The 25,764-nt window shown below is 52.3% G+C and overlaps 9 protein-coding genes across 9 annotated transcripts; 3 read left to right on the top strand and 6 right to left on the bottom strand.

The window, feature by feature from the left end:
• Positions 1-196: 196 nt before the first annotated feature.
• On the bottom strand, positions 197-2,057 carry LOZ57_002954 (uncharacterized protein; the record flags this gene model as incomplete). Its single annotated transcript, XM_049252009.1, has 4 exons — positions 197-980; positions 1,041-1,165; positions 1,241-1,569; positions 1,703-2,057. The coding sequence occupies 4 exons, from the start codon at positions 2,055-2,057 to the stop codon at positions 197-199; spliced, it is 1,593 nt and encodes a 530-aa protein (XP_049108892.1).
• Positions 2,058-3,761: 1,704 nt separating this feature from the next.
• Positions 3,762-4,754, bottom strand: UBC6 (Ubiquitin-conjugating enzyme E2 6; the record flags this gene model as incomplete). The annotated part of the gene is made up of 3 exons (XM_049252008.1): positions 3,762-4,518; positions 4,587-4,666; positions 4,728-4,754. The coding sequence occupies 3 exons, from the start codon at positions 4,752-4,754 to the stop codon at positions 3,762-3,764; spliced, it is 864 nt and encodes a 287-aa protein (XP_049108891.1).
• A 315-nt stretch (positions 4,755-5,069) lies between these two features.
• Positions 5,070-6,788, top strand: LOZ57_002952 (uncharacterized protein; the record flags this gene model as incomplete). Its single annotated transcript, XM_049252007.1, has 4 exons — positions 5,070-5,096; positions 5,150-5,269; positions 5,336-5,522; positions 5,584-6,788. 4 exons carry the CDS (start codon positions 5,070-5,072, stop codon positions 6,786-6,788), a joined length of 1,539 nt encoding a protein of 512 aa, XP_049108890.1.
• A 410-nt stretch (positions 6,789-7,198) lies between these two features.
• LOZ57_002951 (uncharacterized protein) lies at positions 7,199-8,277 on the top strand (the record flags this gene model as incomplete). The annotated part of the gene is made up of 2 exons (XM_049252006.1): positions 7,199-7,570; positions 7,678-8,277. The coding sequence occupies 2 exons, from the start codon at positions 7,199-7,201 to the stop codon at positions 8,275-8,277; spliced, it is 972 nt and encodes a 323-aa protein (XP_049108889.1).
• A 525-nt stretch (positions 8,278-8,802) lies between these two features.
• LOZ57_002950 (uncharacterized protein) lies at positions 8,803-11,067 on the bottom strand (the record flags this gene model as incomplete). Its single annotated transcript, XM_049252005.1, has 1 exon — positions 8,803-11,067. One exon carries the CDS (start codon positions 11,065-11,067, stop codon positions 8,803-8,805), a length of 2,265 nt encoding a protein of 754 aa, XP_049108888.1.
• Positions 11,068-12,703: 1,636 nt separating this feature from the next.
• Positions 12,704-14,161, bottom strand: LOZ57_002949 (uncharacterized protein; the record flags this gene model as incomplete). The annotated part of the gene is given in 2 exon segments (XM_049252004.1): positions 12,704-14,143; positions 14,156-14,161. 2 exon segments carry the CDS (start codon positions 14,159-14,161, stop codon positions 12,704-12,706), a joined length of 1,446 nt encoding a protein of 481 aa, XP_049108887.1.
• Positions 14,162-16,852: 2,691 nt separating this feature from the next.
• Positions 16,853-18,145, bottom strand: LET1 (26S protease regulatory subunit 8; the record flags this gene model as incomplete). The annotated part of the gene is made up of 3 exons (XM_049252003.1): positions 16,853-17,111; positions 17,176-17,851; positions 17,911-18,145. 3 exons carry the CDS (start codon positions 18,143-18,145, stop codon positions 16,853-16,855), a joined length of 1,170 nt encoding a protein of 389 aa, XP_049108886.1.
• A 725-nt stretch (positions 18,146-18,870) lies between these two features.
• On the top strand, positions 18,871-22,433 carry LOZ57_002947 (uncharacterized protein; the record flags this gene model as incomplete). The annotated part of the gene is made up of 5 exons (XM_049252002.1): positions 18,871-19,033; positions 19,098-20,887; positions 20,938-21,882; positions 21,951-22,117; positions 22,184-22,433. The coding sequence occupies 5 exons, from the start codon at positions 18,871-18,873 to the stop codon at positions 22,431-22,433; spliced, it is 3,315 nt and encodes a 1,104-aa protein (XP_049108885.1).
• A 229-nt stretch (positions 22,434-22,662) lies between these two features.
• Positions 22,663-24,595, bottom strand: LOZ57_002946 (uncharacterized protein; the record flags this gene model as incomplete). Its single annotated transcript, XM_049252001.1, has 3 exons — positions 22,663-23,718; positions 23,777-24,337; positions 24,437-24,595. 3 exons carry the CDS (start codon positions 24,593-24,595, stop codon positions 22,663-22,665), a joined length of 1,776 nt encoding a protein of 591 aa, XP_049108884.1.
• Between the last annotated feature and the right edge of the window lie 1,169 nt (positions 24,596-25,764).

The following is a 25,764-nucleotide window of genomic DNA, read 5'->3' as shown; positions in this document are numbered from 1 at the left end:
AGACTCCGAGATAGGGGATTCCATCAGACTCCGACCTTCAGTAAAAAATAATATATATATAAAGAAAAGAAAAGGCAAAGAGATTCCGAAAAAGAGAAAAAATGGTCCCCCCAAAAAAAAGACATTCAGCTCCGCGATCTGTCAAAACGGGTATAAAACTGACACCGCATATAAACATATAAATATCTTTTATATCTCAACTCTCCTCCGTCACCGTCGAAACACGCATCGCATTATTCCAGATCATCTCCCACGACGCGGCATGGAAGCTCGGCACATACAGAAAGCCCAGCAGGGCGGCCTCGACCTCCTTCCAGGCCGTCCAGCGCCGCAGTGCCGCGACCTGGCGGATTTTGAGCAGGAACCACGGGCGCTTGAGGTGGATGCCTTCAGACTGCACGCCGACGAAGGCGGCCCAGGCGAGGAGGTCGAGCAGGTCGTCGGCCAGGCGCGTGGGCTCGTCCGGCGGGCACTTGGAGAGCGCGGTGGCGATGTGCAGGGTGACGGCGCGGCCGACGCCCGACGTGGACGGCGCGAAGACGCAGTTGTGGCTGATGTAGCCGAGGCAGGCGAGGCGGGTGACGTTTTCGATGGGCGGGAGGGCGAGTTCGTCCGGGGTGCCTTTGGCGGCGGCCTTGGAGACGGGTTTCTTTTTGAAGATTCGATAGGGGTAGTCTAGCAGTTCATGTTCTAGTTCGTGGACGCGAACGCGGAAAAATTCATTTTCGTCGCTGGTCAGGCAGTTGGTCTCTTCGCGGTTAAAGTGTTCAAAAAATATCAGTTCTCTGATCTTGTTTATTGCAACTTTTAGCGTGTCGCTGAGGTATGGACTGTTTGCCAGCCTGGATGTGATTATGTTTAGGGGGGAGGATTTGGGAGGGAATATCCGAGCGGCCATTGGAGGCGGGACCGGGAATGACTCCCATGCTATTGGATAAAATGGACGGCTCAGCTGCCCGTATGCAATTTTCACATCACACCTGCCATCTGCTGTCAGACGTTGCACTGGATGAAATTTCAACAGGACCAGGACCACTCACAATACAACGCCTCCCAAAGCCCGACTGGCCTCAAAGCTGGGGGAGGTGATACCCCCCCTGAGCTTGACCATGTTCTTTACGCCTTCGAAATGTATCCGAGCTTCAGTAAAAAACCCACAAGTCACCTAGGAGAACGTGGCGATAAGCAAATCAGGCCCTAAAACGACAGCGGAGCAAGGTAAGCGTAGTTTATTACTCACAGCAGCAGAAATCAAAAACATAATAGTTTCAAACGCCGACTCATCCGCCGCAGTTTCCTGCTTCTGCAACTTTTTATTCATTTCGGACATGCACTGGGCTTTCATAGCATACAGGTCTGGATTGCGAATGCTCCTGGCATCCATCTCGTCCAGGTTAAGGTTGTTTTCGGACTGCATGATGGCCCGGTGGGCGGCAGCCAGACTCATGTAGGCGAAAAACGGACCGGGGTCCGAAATCGCGCTTTTGACCATCATATTAATTCTGAATTGGCCTTCCTTGGGGTTTTTCATTTCGACGGGGAACGTCATGGGCAGCATGACGGCGGCCACTTTTCTCTTTGTAAGCATAGGATCATACTACGGATGGGGGATACGTCTGAAATCAAGGAGAAGACAATACACCGGGACGAACGGGGTGGGGTCGCGGGAACGCTAAGAAGAGGAAGAGGGTCGATGGCTTACTGTATCCCATCAGGCTCTGGATGAACGGCCTGGTATCGTCGCTCAGGGGCAAGGTAGAGAAGGGGTCGTAGTCGCAGCCGGCAGGCTGCACGAACAGGTGCGGCAGGCGCTGGTAGCCAGCGGGCGAGTTCCACGAGGGCGGCGACTTGAAGCGAGTGGGCAGCGTCAGGGCGCGGCACGACGAGGCGGGCGGATCTGCGGTGTCTGTGGCCGTGGCCGTGGCCGTGGCAGCGGTGGGCGGCGGGACGGCCGCATCCGGCGATGGGTGGTGGGCGGGGCTTGTCTTGCCCTTCTTGTCGCGCTTGGAGACGCGCTTGAGGCCGGCGAGGCGCTCGCGGCGGCGCACGTCGCGCATGACATGGGAGCGGATGGCCTTGCGGGCGGAGGCGTCCTTGACGCGCTTCGATGCCAGGTTGTTGTCATGGTCGATGAAGGTGAAGGACGGGCGATCGTTGACCGGAACGGGCTTTTTGGAGTCTAGATGGCGCCCCCCGTCCACGCAGCGGTCAGCGTCAAAGCGTCACGAACGAAAGAAAGAAAGAAAGAAATAATAGAGCAAGAATGCAGCGAAAAAGCAAAAGCGTGCTGCGATCCGGGGACCTGGGATTTTAGCTGCGGGCAAATCAGGAGCATCACCGTCTGAGCGCAGCGGCTGCAGGGCGATTGGCGGCTCGGCCAGGGCAGGCCAGACTCCGGCACGCCGGACAGCGGGGGCTATACGGAGCAGCCAGCAGGACTGGATACGGGCGAGCATGCTCCGTCACGCAGCGGGATAGGCACAGCGCACAGCAAAAAAAAAAGGGGGGGGGGGCGGAGGGCCAGGCTGGGGCAGGGAGGGCAGCATCCACGTACACGGCAGCATCTGCGGCGTGGCAGCGCTCCGGCACGCCTGGCCGGGCAGCTCCATCAACTAGTTCTGATGTATCACGGCGCGAGCAACGGCAGCCAAGGGGGGTAGGGGGGCAGCGGGAGGCCTGCGATGGCTGGGTCAGCCGGCCATGTGGGGGGAAGGGCACGATGGGGGCGACGGCGGCGGGAGAGCGACACGACTAGCAGGTGGGTGGGCGAGACGCTGGGGTGAGCACAGCCGCAAACGGACGAGGCCGGCGTGCGTGGACGACGGGGTGGTGCGGCGTGGGCGAGGGCAGTGGGCGAGGTCGTTGTTGGGACGAAGATCGCGCGGGTGCGGATTTGGCGGCCGTCGTCGTCGTCGTCGTCGTCGCCACGCCCGGCGCGCGCCATCGCGGGCGACCCGAGCGCGGGCGGGCGAAGACGCAGAAGAGGCAGCAGCAGCAGAAGACAGCGACGACGGCGTCTATGTATGTAGTCTCAACTAACTCACTCACCTGCTCCGCCCGCACAGCCGCCGGCCCGCCGCGCTGGTCGTCCGTCGTTGCTGAGCCCGCGCGGGCCCGCCCGCCCAGCATCGCCAGGCTTTTCCACCATTTGCCCGATCGGGGCATCCCAGGACCAACTACCCACCGCATCGCCCTCGACATCCCACGCGGAGCTCACCGGACCAGGGTGCCCGTCGAAGCGCGGCGGCCCGCCCGGTGGCTACCGTTGCAGCTCGTCACCGCGAAGCTTCGACTAGTCGTCGCTGCGTCGCCGGATGGCTCCATAATAGTAACAACATAGTATCGTATAGTAAACACTAACTATCTATCTAGCAACCCAGCAAGCAGGCGACGAACAGCGTGCTGAATTATACTATTCGTACAGACATTGCGCCGTGGCGATCCTCGTCCGCGCCCGCCCCTGATCTCAAAGTAAAGCCCGCTGCCAATGCGGTCGCATTCCCGAACGCCAGATGCACCGGAGCCCCCGCCGACCGCTGTGAAGTCAAAGCATTCCATCCCAGTCCCCGCCCCATCGTCGCCCAGTATGTACGTGTATGTCGCACACACACACACACACACACACACACACACACACACACACACACACACACACACACACACACTCCTGGCATCCCCACAACCCCCCCTCCAAGACGTCAAGTCCCAGGAGTGGCCGTCATTTTAAACGCCCGCCCCTGTGAGCCACAGACAGATGTCCCTCACACCCGGATATCATCGAACAGCCGCGTCAGCAGCGCGTAGCCCAGCACCATCAGCACCCCGATCCACACCTTGTGCCGCCGCAGCCAGCTCTGCCCGACGTCGCGCGCCACAACATGCCCACCCTCGACCACCGCCCCCAGTCCCACCGTGCTGCCTGCCGGCCGCCGTCGCAGCGCCGCCGTCTCGGGCGAGCAGCTGGCAGATGCCGTCTGTGACGCGGACGACGCCGCCGCCGGGCTGGGGTCGGGCTGCACCTGGCCCGTGACCGCGTCGATGCGGTGGTCGCGCATCCACGTCCAGTTCTCGTCGTCGAGCTCCGGCCACTCCGCGCGGAACTTGCGCCCGCCGTCGCCGGCCTTGACATTGCCGATGCCCTTGATGGTCGTGGTCACGCCCGGCACCGCTCGCCCGTGCGAGCCGCCGCCCGTCGAGTTCCACCAGCGCGACCGCGCCGCCAGCAACCGCCGCTCGGCGTCCGACGCGCTGACGCTGCCCGTCGTCATCTCCTCGCTGGTCATGAACGACATCAGCCCGATGAGGATCGTCGACACCTCCCACGCCGGGTTGAAGGACTTGGGGTGGAAGTCGCTGATGCTGAGACACAGCCGGGACGACGGCTGGAAGCGTCCGCTGGGCGTGTGCATGCGGATCGCCGGCGGCGCAAAGGGGTAGTCCGGAGGGAAGATGAGCGTGCCCCAGTACTGCCCATTCTCATATGGCGTCTGTGGAGGGCCCGTGAGGACGTAGTGCCATCTAAGAATGTCGTAGCTGCGTTAGCAGAGCTTCTTCAGGCGATGTATCACAGATGCCAAGTGACTCACTCTAGAATATTCGACTCTGACGGGTGGGCAATGATGAACGGAGGAGGGTTCTTTTGGATATTTTGGTATTCACGGGTTAACTAGACGCCACACATGTTAGGGTCATTGTCGTCCTCAGGATGTCATGCGATCTCAACTCACCCGTTTGGTGGCAGCCTTGGTGGCCATCGTGCAAGAACGGTCAGGTGGCGATGCGAGTGACTCTGCAACGCAGGTGCTGCCGTCGACGTAACAGTGCTGAAAAACCCAGTGGCAGAAATGATGAAGCACAGAAACAAGCAGGCTGCCAAAAAGCGCGGTGCTGGTCGGACTTGCGGCGTTGCCCCCGACTTGGATCCGCCAAATCGCTTTCCTAGGCTTTCCAGGCCGCGCGCACGTGACGGCACTCCAATTCTTGCCGCAAGCTTTCTCGACCGCAGCGACGGACGACAACCGCCGTCGGCACCACCGTTGCCGTGCGATTGACCCTCTGACGTAGCTGCGATGGCTTCTCCTACCGACGATGAAAGCGTACGCTGCTTGAACCCGGGTTCTTTTCTTCAATTGCTCACCAAATGACTTAGATATTCGATCGCCTTCAGCAACAGCGGGAGGACCCGAAAGTGCTGGAGGAGCGCCAGAAGGCTGTGAATGAGCGCATCCATTCTATCTACGAGAAGGCGCAGACTCGTCTGGGCGAGCTGGTGGGTGATTCCTTTGAAATTGCGGTGCTACGGTCTAGGCAATAAGATGTCCTGACGTTGAGGTAGATTGATGATAACACCACGCTGCCATGCACCATCTCGTCCATCCAGGTGCTCAATGCCACCCGCACCCGAAGAAGCTTCCTGCACACTGTGCTGAGTCCGCTGTTGAGCTCCAATATGGACCGTCCGTACACCCTGGCCGAAGTCCTGCAGGAGGTCAGCAAGTGTACAGACAAACTCCACCGGTTCGGTATGTTGAGACTTCTTCCTTGTCCCTTTTTACACTGGACACAAAATAACTGAAAGAATAGACATATTTGAGCAGCCGATCTCCGTGTACCTAGACAAACCCTCGCAGACCGAACCCTCGACCACCCCCACCGATCTAGACGTCTATCTCTCCGTAAAAGAACGCTCTCGATTCATCTTGAAAACCGGCACCGATCTAGGAAACGGAGAGGGCTCTGCCTACGCGAATGCCCAGTGGCGTAATATCTTCGGCGGCGCAGAATCATTCAACGTCAATTTCTCCAAAGGTACTCGAACACAGTCTGCATACCAAGGCGTCTTCCAGACTCCTCTCTTCGGCAACCCTGATTTCCGCTTCGAGCTCGGCGGCGTCAAAAGCGATAGCCTGAAGCCATGGGCGAGCTATGAAGAGACCATTAGGGGAGCCTGGGCGAGGTTGCACTGGTTAAACGATCGCGGAAACCGTCATGAAGTAGGGCTGAACGGGTTCTGGCGCCAGACTGCCGCCAACGGCATGAATGTCTCCCCGGCTGTTCGTGCGGATGCGGGTCATAGTATGAAAACGAGTATCTCACATACCTGGACCCACGATCAACGGGATAACCCCATCCTGCCCTCTCGCGGTCACTACGTTAAAACAATAAACGAACTCGCCGGCTACGGCCCACTGAAGAGCGACGTTTCCTTCTTGAAATCAGAATTTGAGACCCAGGCAGTGCTGCCGATTCCCGGACCGAAAGGCGACACCGGCATTACGTTTACATCAAGCTTCCGTGCCGGCCTCCTCTACCCACTTGGATTTGATTCCTCCATGACGCGAAGGCCTAGGATCAACGATCGATTCCAGCTCGGCGGGCCTACAGACGTACGCGGATTCAAACTCTCCGGCCTCGGTCCCCATGAGGGCGGAGACGCTCTGGGCGGCGACGTCTACGCCGCCGGCAGCGCCAATCTCTTCTTCCCTCTTCCACGCGTCGGACGCGACACGCCGCTGCGGCTGCAGGCCTTCATCAACTCCGGACGGCTGCTACCATTGAAGATGCCCAACGGCGATGCGCCCCAGACCATGGCGCAGGCGAACGACAGCGTCGTGCACACGGTCTCGGAGCTGGCGAACGGGCTACCTAGCACGGCGGCTGGTATCGGACTGGTGTATGCGCATCCGGTGGCGCGGTTTGAGCTGAACTTCTCGTTGCCACTTGTGCTACGGAAGGGCGAGGAGGGCCGCAAGGGGTTGCAGTTTGGCGTTGGGATCAGCTTCTTGTAGAATATCTAGACTTCGACTTTCTTTTATATTTGGACAGACAAACAAGGAGTTTCTTGAGCATGGAGGTACTTCGCATTAGTATTCTTTGTTAAAGTAGAAAAATTTACTCTTTTACAGAAAAGAGCCGATCAAGGTAAATCTCACAAGAAAGCTGGAGCTGTTTTCGCTGTTTGGCCCGGCTAGGCAGCCGCTTGAGGTTGTTCTGCAGCCACCTAGCAAGATTCCACGGTGGCACACATCATCACCACCACTCACGACAACATCTCCAGCTTCATTTCACTTCAAACCGCCCTCGCCCAACCCACCACCACATCACCAACCCAAACGACCATCATCCCCCAATCTCTACAACGACCCTCTCTCCCTTCCCTTCAAATCTCGCGAGCGTTGCCCCCTCAAATTCGGCCGCAATGGCCCAATTCTACTCCCAGCAATCCCAGCAGTCGCCCTACGGCGTGCCCCCCCAGCAATCCTCCCAAAACCTCCAGTTCTACCCGTCCTCATACTCGTCCGTGTCCGGGCACACGACGCCCTCGCAGGCCGTCTACGGCAGCTATGGCATGCCGTCCAGCTCCAGCGCAGCGTTTGGTGTCGGCGCCGGCGGTGCGGGCGGTGGCTCCGGCGGGTACGGTGGTTCGGCGGCGGGCGGCGTGAGTGGGAGGATGGGTGAGCAGGGCGGGTTGAGGACCGGGTGGCTGGCGGCGTTTGGCACGGAGGGCTATGATGGCGAGCCGCCGCTGCTGGAAGAGTTGGGGGTGAATTTTGAGCATATACGGATGAAGGTGCGTTTCTTGCGGATCTCCTGCAGGCCGCTGGCATATGAGCTGCTGGCCTCATTACTTTGGCTTCATTTCGATCTCTTTACTGACCATGTTATCTGGCTGTCTAGACGCTCTCCGTTCTAAATCCCTTTGCCCGCATCGACCAGCACCTAATGGACGACAGCGACCTGTACGGCGCCCTCTTGTACATTATCCTCTACGGCACATTCCTCCTTCTCTCCGGCAAAGTATTCTACGGCTACATCTACGGCGTAGCTGTCTTCGGCACCGTAGCTCTTCACGTCATCCTCAGCCTCATGTCTCCCACTCTCGACACCACCTCCACCAGCTCCGCCGACGTTTCGTCCGGCGATCCTAGCTCCTACCACCCGCACCATAAATCAAGCAACGCAGGCCACTTCTCCGCTACACTGACCTTCCCTCGCTCAGCCAGCGTACTGGGCTACTGTTTCCTCCCACTTGTGCTCACCAGTTTGGTCGGCATTCTTCTCCCCATGGACACGATGTTCGGATACCTCCTCACCACCGCCGCCGTAGGCTGGTGCACGTACAGCAGTTCAGGGATGTTTTGCGCCGTGGCGAGAATGAGAGGCATGAGAGCGCTCGTTGCTTACCCCTTGGCCCTGTTTTACGTTGTATTTGGAATCATGGGCATCTTTTCCTCGAGAGGAAGCGGCACTTTGGCCGCCAAAACGACTGCGACGTGAGAAAGTTGGGTTTAATTCGTGACATAGATTTTTCTCGGCTATGCGACTTCAAAGCGGAGGGTATGGTTAATGGAGACGGTTAATCTACCCTCGACATAAGAATCGTGCTATAGAGCAATGTTATTCTATCTTAACTTTGGCAGACAACGCCCGCCATATATCACGACAGAGGTCTGACTATTTATGACTGGCAACATATTGGTCATGGGCAACAAGGGAATGGGAACTTCGCGCAAATATTGGGAGGTCAACAGGGGTCAGAGTACAAACACATATCTTTTCTTGTTTACCTGACTGCATGTATATCCAGGCAATGTTTATTGGGTTGGTTACTGATGATATATTCAAGTTGTACTCTATAATAAGAACCAAAAAAATGGAGCGGTTTAATCTATACTCAGAATCATAGATCTTTTTACCTTCAAAAATCTAGATTAATCTACACTCCATCATGTCTGAACCACCAGATGATATGCTAAAATAAATGCCAAACACCCTTCATGATATGCACCCCAAATCGCTAAATTATTTTGTATCCCCAAATTTCTCACCCTTCTTTGGCGCCCAATTTTTCAACCAGTCCTTCGCCTTATCCATATCCCCAGCACCATCTTGAACCGCCGCAATGCACCAACCCAATTCATAACCCGCCTCCGCTGCAAGCAGCTCTGCCAGTTTCCTCCTCGTTTGATTATTTTCATCCGTGCAAAAATACAACGGTGCTGTATTCTCAACTTGCTGCGCCGAGCACGAAATGGCAACAGCACTGACAAGGGGTCTCGCAAGCGTCAAAGCATCCTTTGAGGAAACAGACCCAATACCCAACGTCGTTCGGCCAGTCTTGCAATATTCGTTACGACACCAGGAATTCCCACAGCCAGTCAGCATCTGGGACAAGTATCGGCGCTCGATGCGACGCCGCAAAGCCTTGCCCTCTGGATCATAAACATCGACATACAAAGGGCCGAAGCAAACACTGCATAGGCCCAGACCATTGCTTGTCGCTCTGCCACCTCGAGTCGGGTCTTCCAGAGGGGTGCAGCAGTTGGGATTGTTGCATATTTGAGGAGGCGGACGGGAGAGGCGGTCAAGGTCATGGTGACGGAGGTGGGTGGTCATGTCGCGAAGACGAATTATGCGGCTGCACAGATGGCATTCGGTAGTGCGCGTGCCGTCGACGAATTCGTGGGGTGTGAGACCTGATAGAAGAACTTCTGGGTCAAGGACATCAGGGTCAGAATCGCCCTTTTGGGGAAGAATTAGATGGCAGAACTGGCAAAGAATGAGTTTCTCTGGGCAAACGGTGGTACGGTGTTGAGCGAGATCAGGTATATTTCGAGCCTGGTAAAGACAGCTTTTGCAAGTCTGCTCCGTGTGGAATATGCTATCATGCTTCGATTTACTATAAGAATCATTGCCATGCATTTCGTCGTGCGGGCAGTGCCAATGATTCTGCCATTCTGAGGAACGCTTTTGGAAAACCTTTTCACATTTCGGACAAGAGATGTTATTTCGAAGGCAGAAATTCTCATGTAATACTAGTGTTCTTTTTGGGATCCATTGATGGCAATTACTGCATTGCTCTTCATCAGCATTTTGCGAAGATACAAGACCATTAGATTGCCCATGTACGTCATTCTTTGCTGGTGTGCTAGCACGGAGCGAAAAGGGCCAGGTGAAGCCTTCATTGGTATCTCCTCCTTCCGATGGACGGGCATGTATTGATATATATATCGCTTCAACGTCCTGGAGCTCGACGTTGGTGGGCTGAACCCGAATGATTTTAGGAAATTCGCTGGAGCAGTCACTGAAAACATGCTCACTTAGACGAGGCCGATTTCTCTGCCTGGCCGAAAATGGACTAGCAAATACATCAATGTCCGCAGTATCTTCTGCATTCAGTTCTATCTCTAGGACTTCTGAGCGGTTCCAGTCCCGTAGTTCGTAGTCGACGTATTGCCCCACGGGGATCTCTTCGGAAACCTGCTTTCCAGATCGCAGCTCACCACCTTTAGCAAGAGCTTTTTTGTTCAGTTTTTCCTTGCGTCTTCTATCCGACTCTCGGGCTTGTTCCTCATCTAACGGTTCAATGTCGACTTCCAGATCTGTATCCACAATACAAATAGCGTCACCTTCCGGTTCCACTTTATCAACCAGAAATTGGAAGACCTCATCTGGGGCTCCGCGTACTGGAAATGTTTCCCCAACAGTTAGGGTTGTAAAATTCGTCCGCAGATATTGTTCCAGCAGAGCCTTCCAATCCTCGGTGTCATATCCAGGTTCTAGCGGCCGCAGCCGAACATACGTCCCTTTTGGAATCTCAACAGCGTGAACAATCAGTGTTGTGTGGCTGTGATCTGTCCCACTTTCAAACGAAACCTCTTCCCGATTTTCAAAGTCAGAATCTTGTATTCCGAGGCTCTGCAGCAAAAGCGGGCTTAACGAGACCTCATTCTCTTCAGCTGAAAACTCGAGTATTCCGGCGTGAACGATTCGTCCCGATTTGCGGTTGATAATGCGGAAGGTAAGAGGATATGGGAGCTCTCGCCGTCGGTCTCGACCTTCATCGTCCAATGCGGAGAGGGCTGTGACGGGAGGGTAGCGGTTGCGGTTGCGGTTTCCAGAGAAAGAAGCGGTATAGCCTAGGGTATCAGCTGATGGTGAGAAGGCATTCAGAATCCCTTCAAGTGCTGACTGTGGGAGGCAGATCTTATCACCGTAGAGCTTCTTGGATGTGCGGTTTGGCGGCGTGACGGTGTATGTGGACGACCATTTCAGAGGGTTTTCCATGAGTTGATATCCGCAGAAATGCGCTTCCCAGAAATAAACAGCAGTAGGTATTCAAAAGGTTAGCACTCACACATCGCTATCTGTCTTGAGCTTCAAGAAAATAGAATTTATTTGAGCTGCGGAGTACTCGGTGCTCTTGATGGATTTGTCACTCAGAAGCAATGGGATGACGTAATCGTGGGTAGCTATGTCGAGCACGCTCTAGATGAATCTAGCGTAGGGAGTCACGCGAAAACAGGCAATAGAACCAGGAACACAAAACCCTAAGCCTGGTGAAATGTTGAGCTTTTTCATTTGAACAGGCATAAGTATTGGAAGCCTGCTATCTAAGAAACTCATACAGCAGAGTAGAAGCAAAAAACAAACAACGATAAGCCAGTTATCTATTTGTTTTTTTTTTTTTATTGATTCGTTTGACTGAGCGAAGTAGATACCAATGCCATTCCGCAGTAGAGTACCTTTAACCATATTCGCCAAATATAAATAAAAGCAGACCCCAAGAGCCATAACAGGAAAGCGGCTAGGAATCGCCTGCCCCAAAAGACACCGCCAGAATATCGCATGCTGTATCGCTCTCCGCCTAACGTAAAAGTGGAAAATATTTAACTCCCGAATCCCCGAATAAAGATCCCATGCGCGCAATAAGACATATGAGAGTCGTTAATTAAGATATTAGTTTAATGTAATGCTTGCCAGAGTAGAGAAAAGGATATCGTCATAATAAGCCGGAAGTGGAGTGGAGTCAAAAGCCGGAAAAGAGAAAAGGAAAATGATACTCGGTACGAATACTCCGTACGGAGTAGAGGTGAGAAGAACTGACACGGTGAGCGGATAGAGAAAGTGCTTGAAGTCCTAGTGTAAAGCGCTATAATTCTTTTTCCCCAGAGGAGCCTAGAACTGACAGTGGATCTCGCCCTACCGAGATTCTAGGGCGAGTGTTCTGCTCTGTATGGCGTCCAGATAAGAATTTCGACTGGGCCGTACAAAGCAGACGCCGTGTAACATGCAGTAACGAATAGCCGTCGCAGGAGAAACCGACTAGAAGGAGTTCTCGGAGATAGATGGCGCCGGCGCGTTATGATCGGCTCATTCCGGCGCGTCTTGGCGTGGTATTACACCAATCGCACTGCGATACCCATGTCAGTATTGCATGTTGATCCCTCGGCAGAGCTGAGGGTTGGACGGGGCTGGAGTACGGAGTATCTGGATTTTATTTACCTTTGTCTGGGAACAACCTTCGTTGTGGTCCAAGCAGAATTCCCCTTGGCAGCTATCGCAGGTGCGGATGATCTCAAGCATGCAGCGGGTGCACTGGGAAGAATCTGTGTTAGCAACATGGAGTTGATGTTATTATAAATTCCAAATAGCTTACCGTGGGTCCACACTCCCAGCAGTCTCGGGCGACACATTGTCTGGGATTCTAGACAGGTTGTTAGCTAAAGTTGTTCCTTTTGATACATTGAGGTAGATGAAGGTGTTTAATCTGCCACGGTCAAGGTAATACAGCAAGGGCAGCGTGACATGAGAAATGTAGAAGTAGCACTCAGCAAAGGGCAGCGAGGCATACTCTTCATCTCCACTTACGTGGAAGGATCCTGGGAGGAAAGGAAAACAGGACAGATCTTCCAAATATCGGTCACGGGTCGACAAGGCAGTTCCGACATATAATGCAAAGACCGTTAAATACCTTTAATTGGTGTCCCTTCACATGGCCCATGCCAGCAAACATGCCCGGTGGTTGGTAGGCGGTGTCGGGTTCCCTGATCATTTCGGGGTCCTGCAAACAATCGGAGCACCACCACCGACGACATCGACGGCAGCAGCGGTTCCGGATGCAGTCTTCGCATTGCATGATCAGCGTCGGCGACTCGTTCTTGTGCACCGCGGGATTCTTGGCGACAGAGACGCGGGAAGAGTGTAACGGGGGAGGCGACAGTAGTGGGAAGCATTCGTCGGGCGAGTAGCCCCAGACGGCAGGGCCTTCGGGCGTCGTACCGCAGCCCTCGCAGCCTCTTGGGCCCAGTGCGACAGTGGCAATTGCAGGTGGCAGGTAGGAGCCTATCTGCTTGGGGTGGTCGCCCATATACGACTCCGGATGGTGCCTGGGGCCGCGGCAGAGCACAGCGTCGAACGAGATGATCCTCTCGCACAGCTGGAGCGTCTGCGCCCACTCGCTGCAGACGGGGCCTGGGAGCACCTGGCCGGATGCGCGGTACCATTCGTGCCGGCGCTGCAGGTCGTCATATTGGCCGCGCGGGCTGATCGGAGGCTGGTCGGGCCGGGGCTGGGCGTCGGAGTCCTTGGCGCTGAAGTGGTAGACGCCCTTCACCCTTGGCATTCCCTTGGCGCGCCCCGGGCGTACCGCGAATTGCAGCGCCTGCATCAGCTTGCGTTCGTTGAGGTGCAGACAGCCGCGGATCGACAAGATGGTCACGTTGAAGCGTTCGTTCAGCAGAATCTCCGCTACTAGATCCGCGGGCACCGAGAGGCCGTCCAGCACCAGGGTGCGCACATCTTGCAGCACGGATCGTCGTCCCAGATCGTCGAAGATGCCCCTGAGCGCCTGCGAGTAAAATTCGTCTTCGGTCATAGGGTCGTTTGTCTCGCCATTTGTCCAGGCGTCGCCAGCCCGGTGGTTTGCTGCGCGGCTGGGCGAAACTTGCGCGCCGCGACACGGTACCAGGTCCAAATGGCGGAACACATATGGTGTGTCCATGATAAGAGACCTCATTGTCTTATTGGTCGATGCCAGGGAAAGTAGCGAGGCGACGGACATGTATGGCGCCAGATGCTCAATCACGAGGGAGTTCAGCAGGAGGTCTGACAAGGTGGTGCGTTGCCGTGACGGCTTGGGGCCGGCCGTGGTGCTATAGCGCACAAAAGACTCGTCTATCAGAGGCAGGAAGGTATGGCTGCTCTGTGTACGCGACGAGGCGGATCCTACCAAGTGGATCTTGTAAGCTTCCATGGCACCGGTGGTGACATCCTCAGCAACGATAGCTTGGGGTGCAGCCTGGATTTGTTGTAGTGCAGCCCTTGCCTTTGCCAGTTCGGTCTCGAGCAGGTCGATGGTCGACTGCAGCGCGACCGGCATGGCGCTGGCATTGATGGGGTTAATAGCCGTCAGTAGAGTAGCCCATAGCTCCCCCTGTGCCATATCACACCCTTAAGCAAGGAAGCAGGACAGGAAAGCGGCTAGAAAAGCGAGAGGCGTTGATATTGCAGTCGACTGCGACTGTCTGGTCAGCGGAAGTCGACTCCGTCACGTGGAAATAAAGCAAGTTTTGGGATTCGATGTTGACGTCGTTGGATTTGGCGCCAGGCCAGCAATGCGAAAGACCGGTGTCGTCGGCGAAGAGAGGCAGCCAGAAGGGGTTTATCAAGAGGGAAAATCGAGGAGAATCGCCGGCATGAAGGAAAGTGACGACGGAGAAAGAGGATTCCGGCGAGGAGTCAGGTGGCGGCGAGATATTAAACGAGGGAGATCTGGGGACAAAGCAACCTGGCTCCGGGAGAAAAAGAAAAATAAAGCTTGGGCCGATGATAAGGGTAATACCAACGTGTCAAGCGATCTGCTTCGTATTTTATGAACGCGGGTGGTGGTTATATCTCAGCCTTTTTTTGGGGGGAGAACGGAGGCCCCTCTGGGTAGCGCCATCGCGATTGGACGCGGCATTGCGGTGAGGCCAAAAGGAAGCACTGTCGGCGCCAGGGATCAGGTGGGAACACGCAGAAGAAGCAACGTGGGATCTCACACCAAGGGAGCTCCAGCTAGTCAGTCAACTAGGGGTGCCGGCTGGGGGCCCGGACATGTCGCCAGGCTAACTGGCGAGCTAGCTAGCTAACTACTGGGGGAAAGGTTTCAGACGCAGCTCTCCGAATTCTAAACATGAGGCGAGCCGCCCAGGCCTGCAGCCCGCCTGCGGGAGTGCATTATCAGGCCCATTAGGTTCAAGCCCGCGCGCTGCACCAGCAAGGTCACTAGTCAACGGAGAGGCGAAACGCAGGTTGGCTTCCTTTTTTTCTTTTGGGTATTACGGCGGAAAGGAATTGCGACGGCTTGTTTAGCTGCTCTCGGCGGGCTCCGTCTCCCGCAGCCTAATAAGACATGCCGAGCCAAATGAACCTGGCAGGATACCCGCAGCACTGCAGCTGTTCCACTCCTTTGCATGCTGGTTGAGGGTTGGCGCGGCGTTATGGCCGCCGACTCACGCAATGAAACCACCCATCTATCCCCAGACAGCCGGCGAGCAATTACAGAGCACATCATCCGCTGATCGTGATCACATCACCTGCTGTGGAGTTGCTTGCAAGCCTAACTACCTGTATGGAGTACGGAGTACTGTAGCAGGACGTAAAGGGGATTTTCAGATCATGTCAGGGGAAGCTGTGGGACTTCGAAAGTACTATGCAGTATTACGACGGGGTAAACGAGCTTTCGCCAGCGTATGACTTGGCCGATTTGGCGGTCCAAAGCTTGGGCGTCGTAAGGCTTGAGCACTTTTGCCTAGGATGGTGGTGTTGGAGATGTTTATGTGTGCGAATCCGGCTCATAAATAACTACTGGGTGGGATTCTGCGAGTCATATTCTGTAAATCCTGGCTTGTCTACTCCGTATTGCCAATGATAAACAGATTATCAGTTGCTTCTGGCCAACTGCCTGTCCATGGCGCCCAGGCTACTCCAGGTTGCGTTGGCACTCTAGAATTCCCTGGAATATGAGTATGGAGTATGGAGTAACAGGAGGTTGACTTTGATACTCCGTACTGATAACCCAACTTCAGAATCGTTCATGTTTTGATATTACACGATGTCTACAGGAATACGGGCGACCTATACGGTCTTGCTGGCATCAAGGAATGTATATCTCCCTATGAGATGAGAAATGCATAAGTTAGAGCTCAGCCTTTACAAAGTTACCTCAAAGTATAAAAACCGCATTCATAGTTAAGTATTGCTCTTGTTCTCCAAGCCATTTTTTGCAGCGACCAATGAAGCTGGCTGTACTCTGCAAGTACAGCGGAACTTCGGGCCTTGAGCTATTATTTCTAAAAAGAACTCTGCCCCCATTGGGAGCTTTAGACTAATGTGTTCATCGCACATGAGGTCTCCAGCTGGCTTCCCGTTGGCCTTTGTCGAGGTTGGGTCTCGATCCATTTCCCCTCCTTTTCGAGGGACGAGACGGCAGGTCGGGAATGATAATCAACCGATGGGGTTTGGAACGAATTACGAGTAATTATGGATACTTCCCTCCTGCTTGCATCGTCGACATGGACAAGACGTCTCCCTGTTCCCACCTCGGATTGCTACATGGCCATCGGAGCGAACTCGGCCACATGCCTAACGCCGTTGATGATTTGATGTACCCTCCCAATCGTCCCCCCAGCTGATGAAAGCGTTGGTCTCAACAGGTGTGAACTGATACCCACACCTCAGTCCAAAATGTTATCCTCCATACATAAAACTGGCATAACCCGCCTACAAGGAAACGGAGTAGCAAACCCGCTTATAACCAGTGAGAACCTAAATCGCTTGATGCTGTCCATTATATTTTCCTGAACTCTAGAAGCGCCATGTGTACGATGCTGTAATGTACAGTGAAAAGTCTACCCCGCAGATTCGTAGCGTGAGGTGAAGAACATGCATCCTAGTTCACCCCGACCTTCGTTGCAGTAAGAGCATTATAGTTTGACGCCTCTTAGTTGATATCAAAATAGCAGTAGCGCGAGTGGCTTTGATAACAATTCCAAAAACAGCTCCCCGCGTGCGATACCACTCAAACCATTTACTTCCAGAGCTTCCCAAGACTGACCTCTTTGTCATCGTGCTTGTTCAGGATCTTAGCTGTTGCAAGGTCGAAGTCCTCCTGTGTAACATGGACACGCCGCTCTCGCAAGGCATACATGCCTGCTTCAGTGCAAACGCCTTTGAGTTCCGCACCTGAGCATCCGTTCATTTTCTCTGCTATCTTCGTCAAATTTATTCCACGGGTCAAGTTCATCGATCGAGAGTGAATGCGAAGAATATCTGCCCGCGCTTCAACACTACAAAAAACACAGAAGTGGTTAATAAATGTGAGATAAGGCGATCGATGACAAATAAACGAACCTTGGGGGAGGGAACTCAATCTTTCTGTCGATACGGCCAGGTCGAAGGAGGGCAGGGTCGAGAATATCGAGACGATTCGTAGCCATGATGACTTTGATATTTTTTGTTGGCTCAAAACCATCCAGTTGATTAAGAAGTTCCAACATTGTTCGCTGTACTTCAGAATCACCACCACTGCTTCCCTCCACGCGGCTGGATCCAATACTGTCAATTTCGTCCATAAAAATAATGCTTGGCGCATGTTCACGCGCCATAACGAACAATTCTCGAACCATCCTACTGCCTTCACCAATATACTTTTGCACTAGCTCCGATCCACTGACGCGAATGAATTTGCAGTCTGTGTGATGGGCAACAGCTCGAGCCAATAACGTCTTTCCTGTTCCTGGAGGGCCATATAGCAGAACACCTTTCGGTTGGGCGATGCCCAGAGATTCAAAGAGCTCGGGGTGTTTCAACCCAAGTTCGATCACCTCTTTGATTTCCTTGATCTGCTGATCGAGACCACCAATCATGTCGTACGTACTATCCGGTACTTTCTCCACCATCATAAGAGATACGAGAGGATCGACCGACGAAGGCAGCATTTTCTCCAGTTTATATGAGTCCGACATCAAGGATACGCGTTTACCAACCGTTAGTTTTGCGATATCGACGCCATCGGCAACATCAACGACTATAGAGGTATAATGTTAGTTATACGTAGCTTGATAATCAAGGAGTAGTCAAGTTTACCATATTTCCCCTCTGGATGAACTTTAACAAGCACTTTTTTTGTCGACATTACTTTCACGACTTCGCCGACATAAGAGCCAGGCTGCTGCAATAGGCCCAATTCCTCACGTAGCAGCCGTACTCTCGAATTGTAATCATTTCTTTGTGCCTCCAGTCGTCTCAACACAGCTTGTCCCTTGATTATCTCGAGCTTCATGCTCTCTATCTTGTTGCGAAAGTAATTATCAAGCGCCATCTTGACGTTGATGCACGGGTGTGGAATGGGTATCGATCAAAATGCTAAAAAATACGACAAATAGAAATGATTTCACAATCTTGAAAACTATTGTGCAGGTTGCGTAGAGCTTCGATAGGCATGCAAAGCTGAGAGCTTAAACAGAGCGCGCTGGCGTTCTGCTCGCTGCTCTCAGTCCGTCGTCGCTGGAAGCTTCATCGTGATTAGTCATCTGATCCTTGGCATTGACAAAGTGTCTTGGCATATAATGGCGTTATGCTGTATGTGGATTAGCGTGCCAAGGATAGCATGGAGCTCCCGCCGTGTTTGTCGCGTTTGTCGATGGCTGAAGAGTTGGCCATGACCTCCAGCCAGGTCAGGCGACATTATTCTTCACGGCGGCCATAACGCAAGGCTTTAATTGCCGCCTATTTTCTTCCCTCCTCTCTGTTTTTCTCCTGCTGCCTGTTAACCACGGCGACGCACCTTCCGCCGTTACGAAGTGTGATGAACAGCGAGTACACCTGGTTGGGAGAAGTTGACATACGGACCACTATCAGCTTCCAAAAATAAGCGTTTGAAATTCAATTTCCGGGAATTTGGCTCTGTGCCACTGTTATTAGTCCTGATATGCATAGCTCTAAGGTTCCGTACGGATTAAGCGTTTCGTCCTGCAGCCCACGGACCGAGATAACCACTGTTCCTCATCCCGGTTAAAACAACTCGGGGTGAGCGCCCCCAGGACAATGACCTCCCACGATGGCGACCGTGCACCCGAGTCTGGGTCGTATGGAAGCTCACCTACCTCCCCCGCAAAGCAATACATGTCTATTACTAGAACTGGAAGCGGAGATCAAAGTGGTTCATCCAATGAACCGGTTTCAGCATCCCTCCCTGCAACTACATATGGTGGGGGTTATATACACATGCTTATATGATACTTAACATGTCTTAACTAATAAATTGCATGCAGGTACCATCGAGTCAAGCGAGCTCCCATCACGAATAGAGAGCTCGTCGGAACGACAAAGCTTGCACGCGTCTTCGAGCTTCCACGACCTCCCCCGGAGTCCTGCCCCTAGCTATCAGATCCCTGAAAGGACTCCCAAAAAGCCCCCAACGGTACGACGTGTTTCATCTAAGCCTTATCGTGGACAAGAATTCTCTGTGGACGATGATGTTTCCGAGTATGAAGAAGACAATGCGCTGAAACATGTTGCCTCAGCCACACGATCTGGTGCCAGGTCGCATGGGACGTTACGAAGAAGGTTTAATGCACAACCGCCTACCTTGCAACGTGTGGACTCTGCTGATGAAGATCCTCCGGGTGAACCCCATGGACTTGACGAAGCAGAGCCCCATGATAGTGACGTCGTGGATGATGTTAATGATGATGAGGAAGAAAATACTAGCGATGCGGAAAGTTTTACTCTCAAGGATCGCCAGCAGGCGATTAATCAAACTCATCCCTTCGGTATTAGAATCTGGAAGCCTGCTTTATATAAGAAACTTCGCTCCGTCGAAAAGACAGCAGAGGGGGATATTCACTCCGTGCCCGGAGAGAGGGTCGACAAGTTCCTTTTTGTAGTCAACTTTCTATGGACCTTATTCTTTGGATGGTGGCTGGCTTTGGCTGCTTTATTAGGAGCATGTGCCTGCTTTTTCGTTGGATTCCTCCCCGATGCGGTCGCCTACGGCAAAGTATTTTTCGGTCTTGCCGGCTATCTTCTATACCCTTTTGGCTCTTTTGTTCGTCTTCAATCTGATGAAAACTACGCTGAGGAGGATGAAGGTGAAGGACGAAGCATCAGTGAATATGAACAATGGCAGAGCGGAGACTTGGAACACGGACGACTCTTCTTTGGCCCCCGTTCCTTGGTCGGTCGTAGGAGAAATAGCCTGGACTCAGCTGGTGAATACGAAAGCTTACTAGGCCGTGCTGGTAGGGCTCATAGATCGGACAGCCCTATACCTAGGAACAAAAGACGGTTCTTCGGCCGAGGAGAGTGGACGATTGGACGAGTCATGTTTTACTGTCTCTTCTATTTCTTCGTCGGCCCTTTGATGCTTCTCGCATCATTTATTTGCTGGATGCTGGTCTTCTGGATACCAATGGGCCGTGTGGTTGTTATCCTGCTGCATCATCTCCGCCGACACCCCCTCGCCCTATCTTTCCATCTTGACACCTCACATGCCAGAGGACCTAGTTGCAAACCTTCGTCGATCCTACTTTGCACATATCGCGCCGCTGGTCTCAAGTACTGGAAATACACAGTTGATGGGACAAACATCTTCTTTATCAATCTTCTCGGGGTCGTTGCCTTTACTATCCTGGATTACTGGGTATTGCACCGAACGTTACAACTTGACTCTTGGATAGCAAACAATGGTCTAATATTTGCTCTTGCTCTTATTTCGATTATCCCACTTGCCTACTTTATTGGACAGGCAGTGGCATCCATCTCGGCTCAATCATCCATGGGCCTAGGTGCTGCTATCAACGCCTTTTTCTCCACAGTAGTTGAGGTATACCTCTATTGCGTTGCTCTAACCGAAGGTAAAGCTCGACTTGTGGAGGGTAGTATCATTGGCAGCATCTTTGCTGGTATACTCTTTCTCCCTGGACTGTCCATGTGTTTTGGAGCCATTAAAAGGAAGACTCAACGATTCAATGTCAAATCCGCTGGAGTTACTTCAACTATGCTTTTATTTGCCACTGTTGCTGCATTTGGGCCAACGCTGTTTTACCAGGTATACGGCAGTGTAAGTTTCCACATTCCATTTAGTGATGCGACGAGACTAAAATTCCTCAGCATGAGCTGTACTGTCATCCGTGTTCATCGAAAGCTTTGCCCAATGGCAAAGATTGCCGTCGATGCTATTTCTCCGATACACCATCTTTGAAGAACAAGTTCTTTGTAAAGGCAGTACAGCCATATTCTTGGTTTGCGGCATCCTTATTATTTCTCTGTTATGTGATTGGACTCTGGTTCACTTTGCGTACACATGCCGCCATTATCTGGTCCACTGAACTAGACGAGAAGAAGCATCCACCTCAGCTTCAGCATTCGGATCTAACATCAACGCTCCAAGCACAGAAGAATCATTCTATCAATGGACGTCAACTGACGCAAGCCTGCCACGCCAAAGGATCTATACGAGAGTCCCAGCAATATGCCCGCATTCTGGGGCAATCTTTGAAACAAGTGGGTCTATCTTCTATGGTCAACGATGACCTCTCGGAACAATCCAAGCAAAAAGCCCCTGCAGAGGAGCCCTCTCTTACTCCACATGTTGTCCCACCAAAAAGCCAGACCCAAGCGTTGAACTTGAGATTACCAGGCCTATCTGAGGAGGAGAACGAAATGTTTGTCCGCCAGGTGACTGAAGTGGCCGCCACAGCCGCCACCGTGGCTGCTCGTGATGCAGCTCGCCAGCCAAGAAAACCGTCTGTTACTGCCCATATGGTCGGTACGCATGGGAAAACATCAACTATTGGAACACCGGGAGGCGTCACTGAAGAGGCCAATGAGGGTGCCGTGTTTACTGAATCTCATGCCCAACCAGGTGGACATGACGCGCCAAACTGGAGTAAACTGAAAAGTACAGTAATTCTTCTCGGTGCCACTATCCTGTATGCTATTATTGCAGAAATTCTGGTGAATACCGTGGATGTGGTTCTGGAAAGCGTCGATATTGACGAAAAATTCTTGGGAATTACCCTTTTTGCTCTTGTCCCTAATACGACCGAATTCCTGGTAAGTCCACGTTCTTCTCAACACTGACAGGTCTTCTCTACTAAGAATTTATCTAACATGCTATTTAGAATGCTATATCCTTTGCTATGAATGGCAATATTGCTTTGTCTATGGAAATAGGCTCTGCGTACGCTCTTCAGGTCTGCCTTCTGCAGATACCGGCCGTTGTTTTATTCAGTGCGATACATAGTCAACTCTACGTTGACCCAGCTGACCTTCTTAGCCATAGCTTTAAGTATGTCCTCCATTATTTATCCACTCAAGTAATTAACTTGTCTAACACTATATACCACCAAAACAGCCTAATCTTCCCTCAATGGGATATGATCACTACAATCCTTTGCGTTTTCTTGCTTTCCTACGTTTATGGAGAAGGCAAGAGTAACTATTTTAAGGGCTCTATTTTACTACTAACCTACTTATTTGTGGTGATGGGCTTCTTTTTAACGAAATACAATACATTAGACACTAATGGTGTCGACCGATTCGATACCTTGGCTTTGGGAGACGGAAGTATCTTACTGACTTCCAAGATAGGTGGGAGAGTGTAAATGATCGTTTGAATAGTGTGGGGGTGTATTAGAAGGAGATGATCTGAATATACTGTGCTGGGCGTTGTAATATATATGTGAACATCCATACTTTCTCTCAGGCATAAGGTGGCGTCATTTAATACTACGTTTATTCTGGAATTTCGTGACATGGCACGCCTCTTTCACATCTATGTTCTTTCTGACCATATAGGAGATAGCCGTCAGCGAGCGAGATAAGATTAGAAACTTACGAGCCCCAGCCTCGAATTACCTCATCCACATTCTTTCTATATTCCTGCTGCTGATGACACTGCTCAAGAAATACGTTGTACTTCATATCCAGAAGCGCCTTCTCAAACTTATCCTTGGTCGGATGAACTGCTTTACCTGGTTTGCTCATCCGATCCATAATATCCCATAGGTCTTCAGTCTTTCCCTCCGGGTCTGCACTAGCAGCTTTGGCGCCTAGCATTGCTGCACCATGGCATACGGCGGCGTGCACGTATCGAGGGATCAAAACCGGCATGTCACATGCTGACGCGATAAGAGACATAAGGATATCATTCTGGCACTGGGAGCCTGACATGAATATGGACGTGAGGTGGTGGCCCGCTTTGTTCATGGCCTCTACAATCTGACGTGTTTGCAAGGCGATGAACTCGAGAGTGGCGTAATAGTAGAGAGCGAGCCCGCTCACAGATTTGTCACTCGAAAGCCCAATGACAGACCCAGACATATTTGGATCTGCGATGGGTGAACGGTTTCCGAACAAGTCACCATAGAAAAAGAAATGTTTGCCCAGGTAAGAAATGGCGGGTGCATTGAACTCAGAAACCAGTTCTTTAAGGTGCTCATTTAGGTACTCGTAGATGTTTGTATTGTAAGACTCGGCGATTGAGTGCGCCTGGTTAAAGGCAGGGTGCGTTTCGATGACGTGTTTAAGCAGTTCGCCGGTTGCTGACTGTCCGCCCTCAGCCATCCAGTAGCCCGGAATAATTGTATCGCGATATGGACCCCAAACTCCCGGTACGAAGACAGGATCAGGCGACATGGCAAGATGGCAGGTAGAAGTGCCCGCTACAGCCGCCAGTCTAGTAAACGCTTGCGATTTATCATTCTTCGCCGTATCGGAGCTGAGTAATTCGTCACTCAATTGCACTTTAGCACCAACGGTGCCAATCCACCCTGCATATGCGTCGATCACACCGCTTCCAACCGCAATTCCAACAGGAAGGCCAAGTTCTCCAGCGGCTTTTTCACAAAGAGTACCAACAAGTTCACCAGCACTTAAATATTCCCCATTCTATACAGGCGTCAGGTCCAATTCGTCGATTTTAAAGAAACAGGTACAAAGTACTCACTTGACCATTGACACCGCCCATCCTTTTAAAATTCTCATCTGCAAGTTCTTCTAATCCAATATTACGCAAAAAGTCTGGCTGCCAACCTTTAACGCTACCATCAACGCCCACTGGGACATATCCCTGTTTGCAAACGACGCTGCAAAAACTCCTTTTTTCATTTCCAGTAGCTAAATGCGTCAAGGCATCTGCTAAGTCATAAAACTTGCACCTGTCAAAGAGCTCCTTCGGCATATTATTCTTCAGCCAAAGAACTTTTGGAATCTCCATTTCAATGGACATTTTCCCCCCAACATAACGAAGTAAATTATGACCCGTAGCATTGATCTTTTCCGTTTCTTCCACAGGTCGGTGATCGAGCCAGAGAATTATATTCCGATCAGTGTCAAAACTTGGTCCAGTGACAGATACAGGTTCGTCACTGTCTTCAGCAAATACAGCTAGGGAGCATGTAGCATCAAAACCAATTCCCTTGATAGATGACGGATTTACATTATGTTGACTGATTGCACGTTGTACAGAAAGGCAAATACACCGCCATATATCGGTTGTAGATTGCTCCTGAATGTTGAAAGTTAGTACGTCCATGTTGTAGAGTTATGGCCAGGAAAAGCAAAGGGCGGATTGAGTACAATCCAGGCTGCTTATGGGAGCACCTACATAGTATCCCTGTTGTGGCTGCCACAAGCCAATGTTCTCCGAGGCTAAGCCAACGATATCGCCCTTATCATCAATAATACAGGCCCTCGCACTTCCAGTGCCCACATCAACGCCGATAAAATGGTCTTTCTGGACAGTAATTTCGTTTCGAGGATCCATGCTTGCCTGTCTTGAAGCCTGTCTGGAGGGGCGAGTTGACATATTTTAAGGGAGGTGGCGAGCCAGGAGCTTGAAGCAGCGTCCTGGTCGGTGATTGGGCTGGCGAGCACGGTTGTGGAAGTTTGAGATGGAATGGTGGTCGTGTTGCACGCTCGATGCCAAGTTGACCTAGATTGCGGTTCAATTGTTAGACACAGACTGCCACGAACCAGAATCGGTGATAGCTGATGGTAAGGAAGACGGTGGTTTGTTTAACATACCTCGAGCGGGCAAGTCTACTCTTCAGTTCCTCCTTTCTAAACTCCACTGAGGGCCAAAGGACACGGCCCGATACTATTTCATCCAGATGAGGGGTCACTAACTATATCACTGTCAGTGCTGCTTTAAATGCAGGTTCTCAGACACGGCCAGAGTCCCAGGAAGTTCGTTCCAGGCCGTTCAATTGCACAACCTCCGCCTATTCAACGAGAGGAATTTGCATCTGCTTGCTCTCGAGTTGTGCAGTACATGGCCGCTGGGGAGTAGCAGCCCAGCGGCCAAAGCTTAACATTCGGCTAGCCTACTATGTGCATTGCCTGCCGAACACTGCGCCTTACAGGTAGCTCCTCTGAAATTCGCCAGGAAGTTCAGCTGGGCCGAAACTCCAGTCCCAATCATGAAGCAGGCTTGTCACGGCATCGCACGGCATTCGCGTCCCGACGCCGAGACCAGCGTCATTGAGCACACGATAGGTTTCGAGGCCCACGCTTAATGGTTGGTTAGCCATCCTGGCAGGAACTCCATCGTATCAACTGTTCTTCGGACTCTAACTCCAAGCTTGTCGCAAGTCCACTGTGGACTTCTCCACCGTCGCATCCAGACATGTCAAGCGATCGGCGGCGAAAGCACTTCCAGATGGTCCAGGGGTGGGAATATGAGGCAAAAAGAGGAGCTCAGGCAGGGCCAACTAAGCACAACCAGTCGCAGTTTGCTGATCTTCGTGTTGCAGGCGGCCGGGCCGGGCCTGTTTAAGAAGAAGTCATTACTCTGTGCTCCGGACAGAGCACATACAAATACTAATAAAACCTTCCAGCTAATGTGAGTAGGAGGTATTGTTTATCCGGTTCCGGTGATTTCCCAACAGAGATCTTCCCTGTTGGCCCGCCCGCAGTTTAGGCGTGCTGAGGCCT

Source organism: Ophidiomyces ophidiicola (assembly GCF_022830035.1).
Source record: "Ophidiomyces ophidiicola strain CBS 122913 chromosome Unknown scaffold_9, whole genome shotgun sequence".
Lineage (NCBI taxonomy): Eukaryota > Fungi > Ascomycota > Eurotiomycetes > Onygenales > Onygenaceae > Ophidiomyces > Ophidiomyces ophidiicola.
This window is presented reverse-complemented; position numbering and strand designations above follow the sequence as displayed.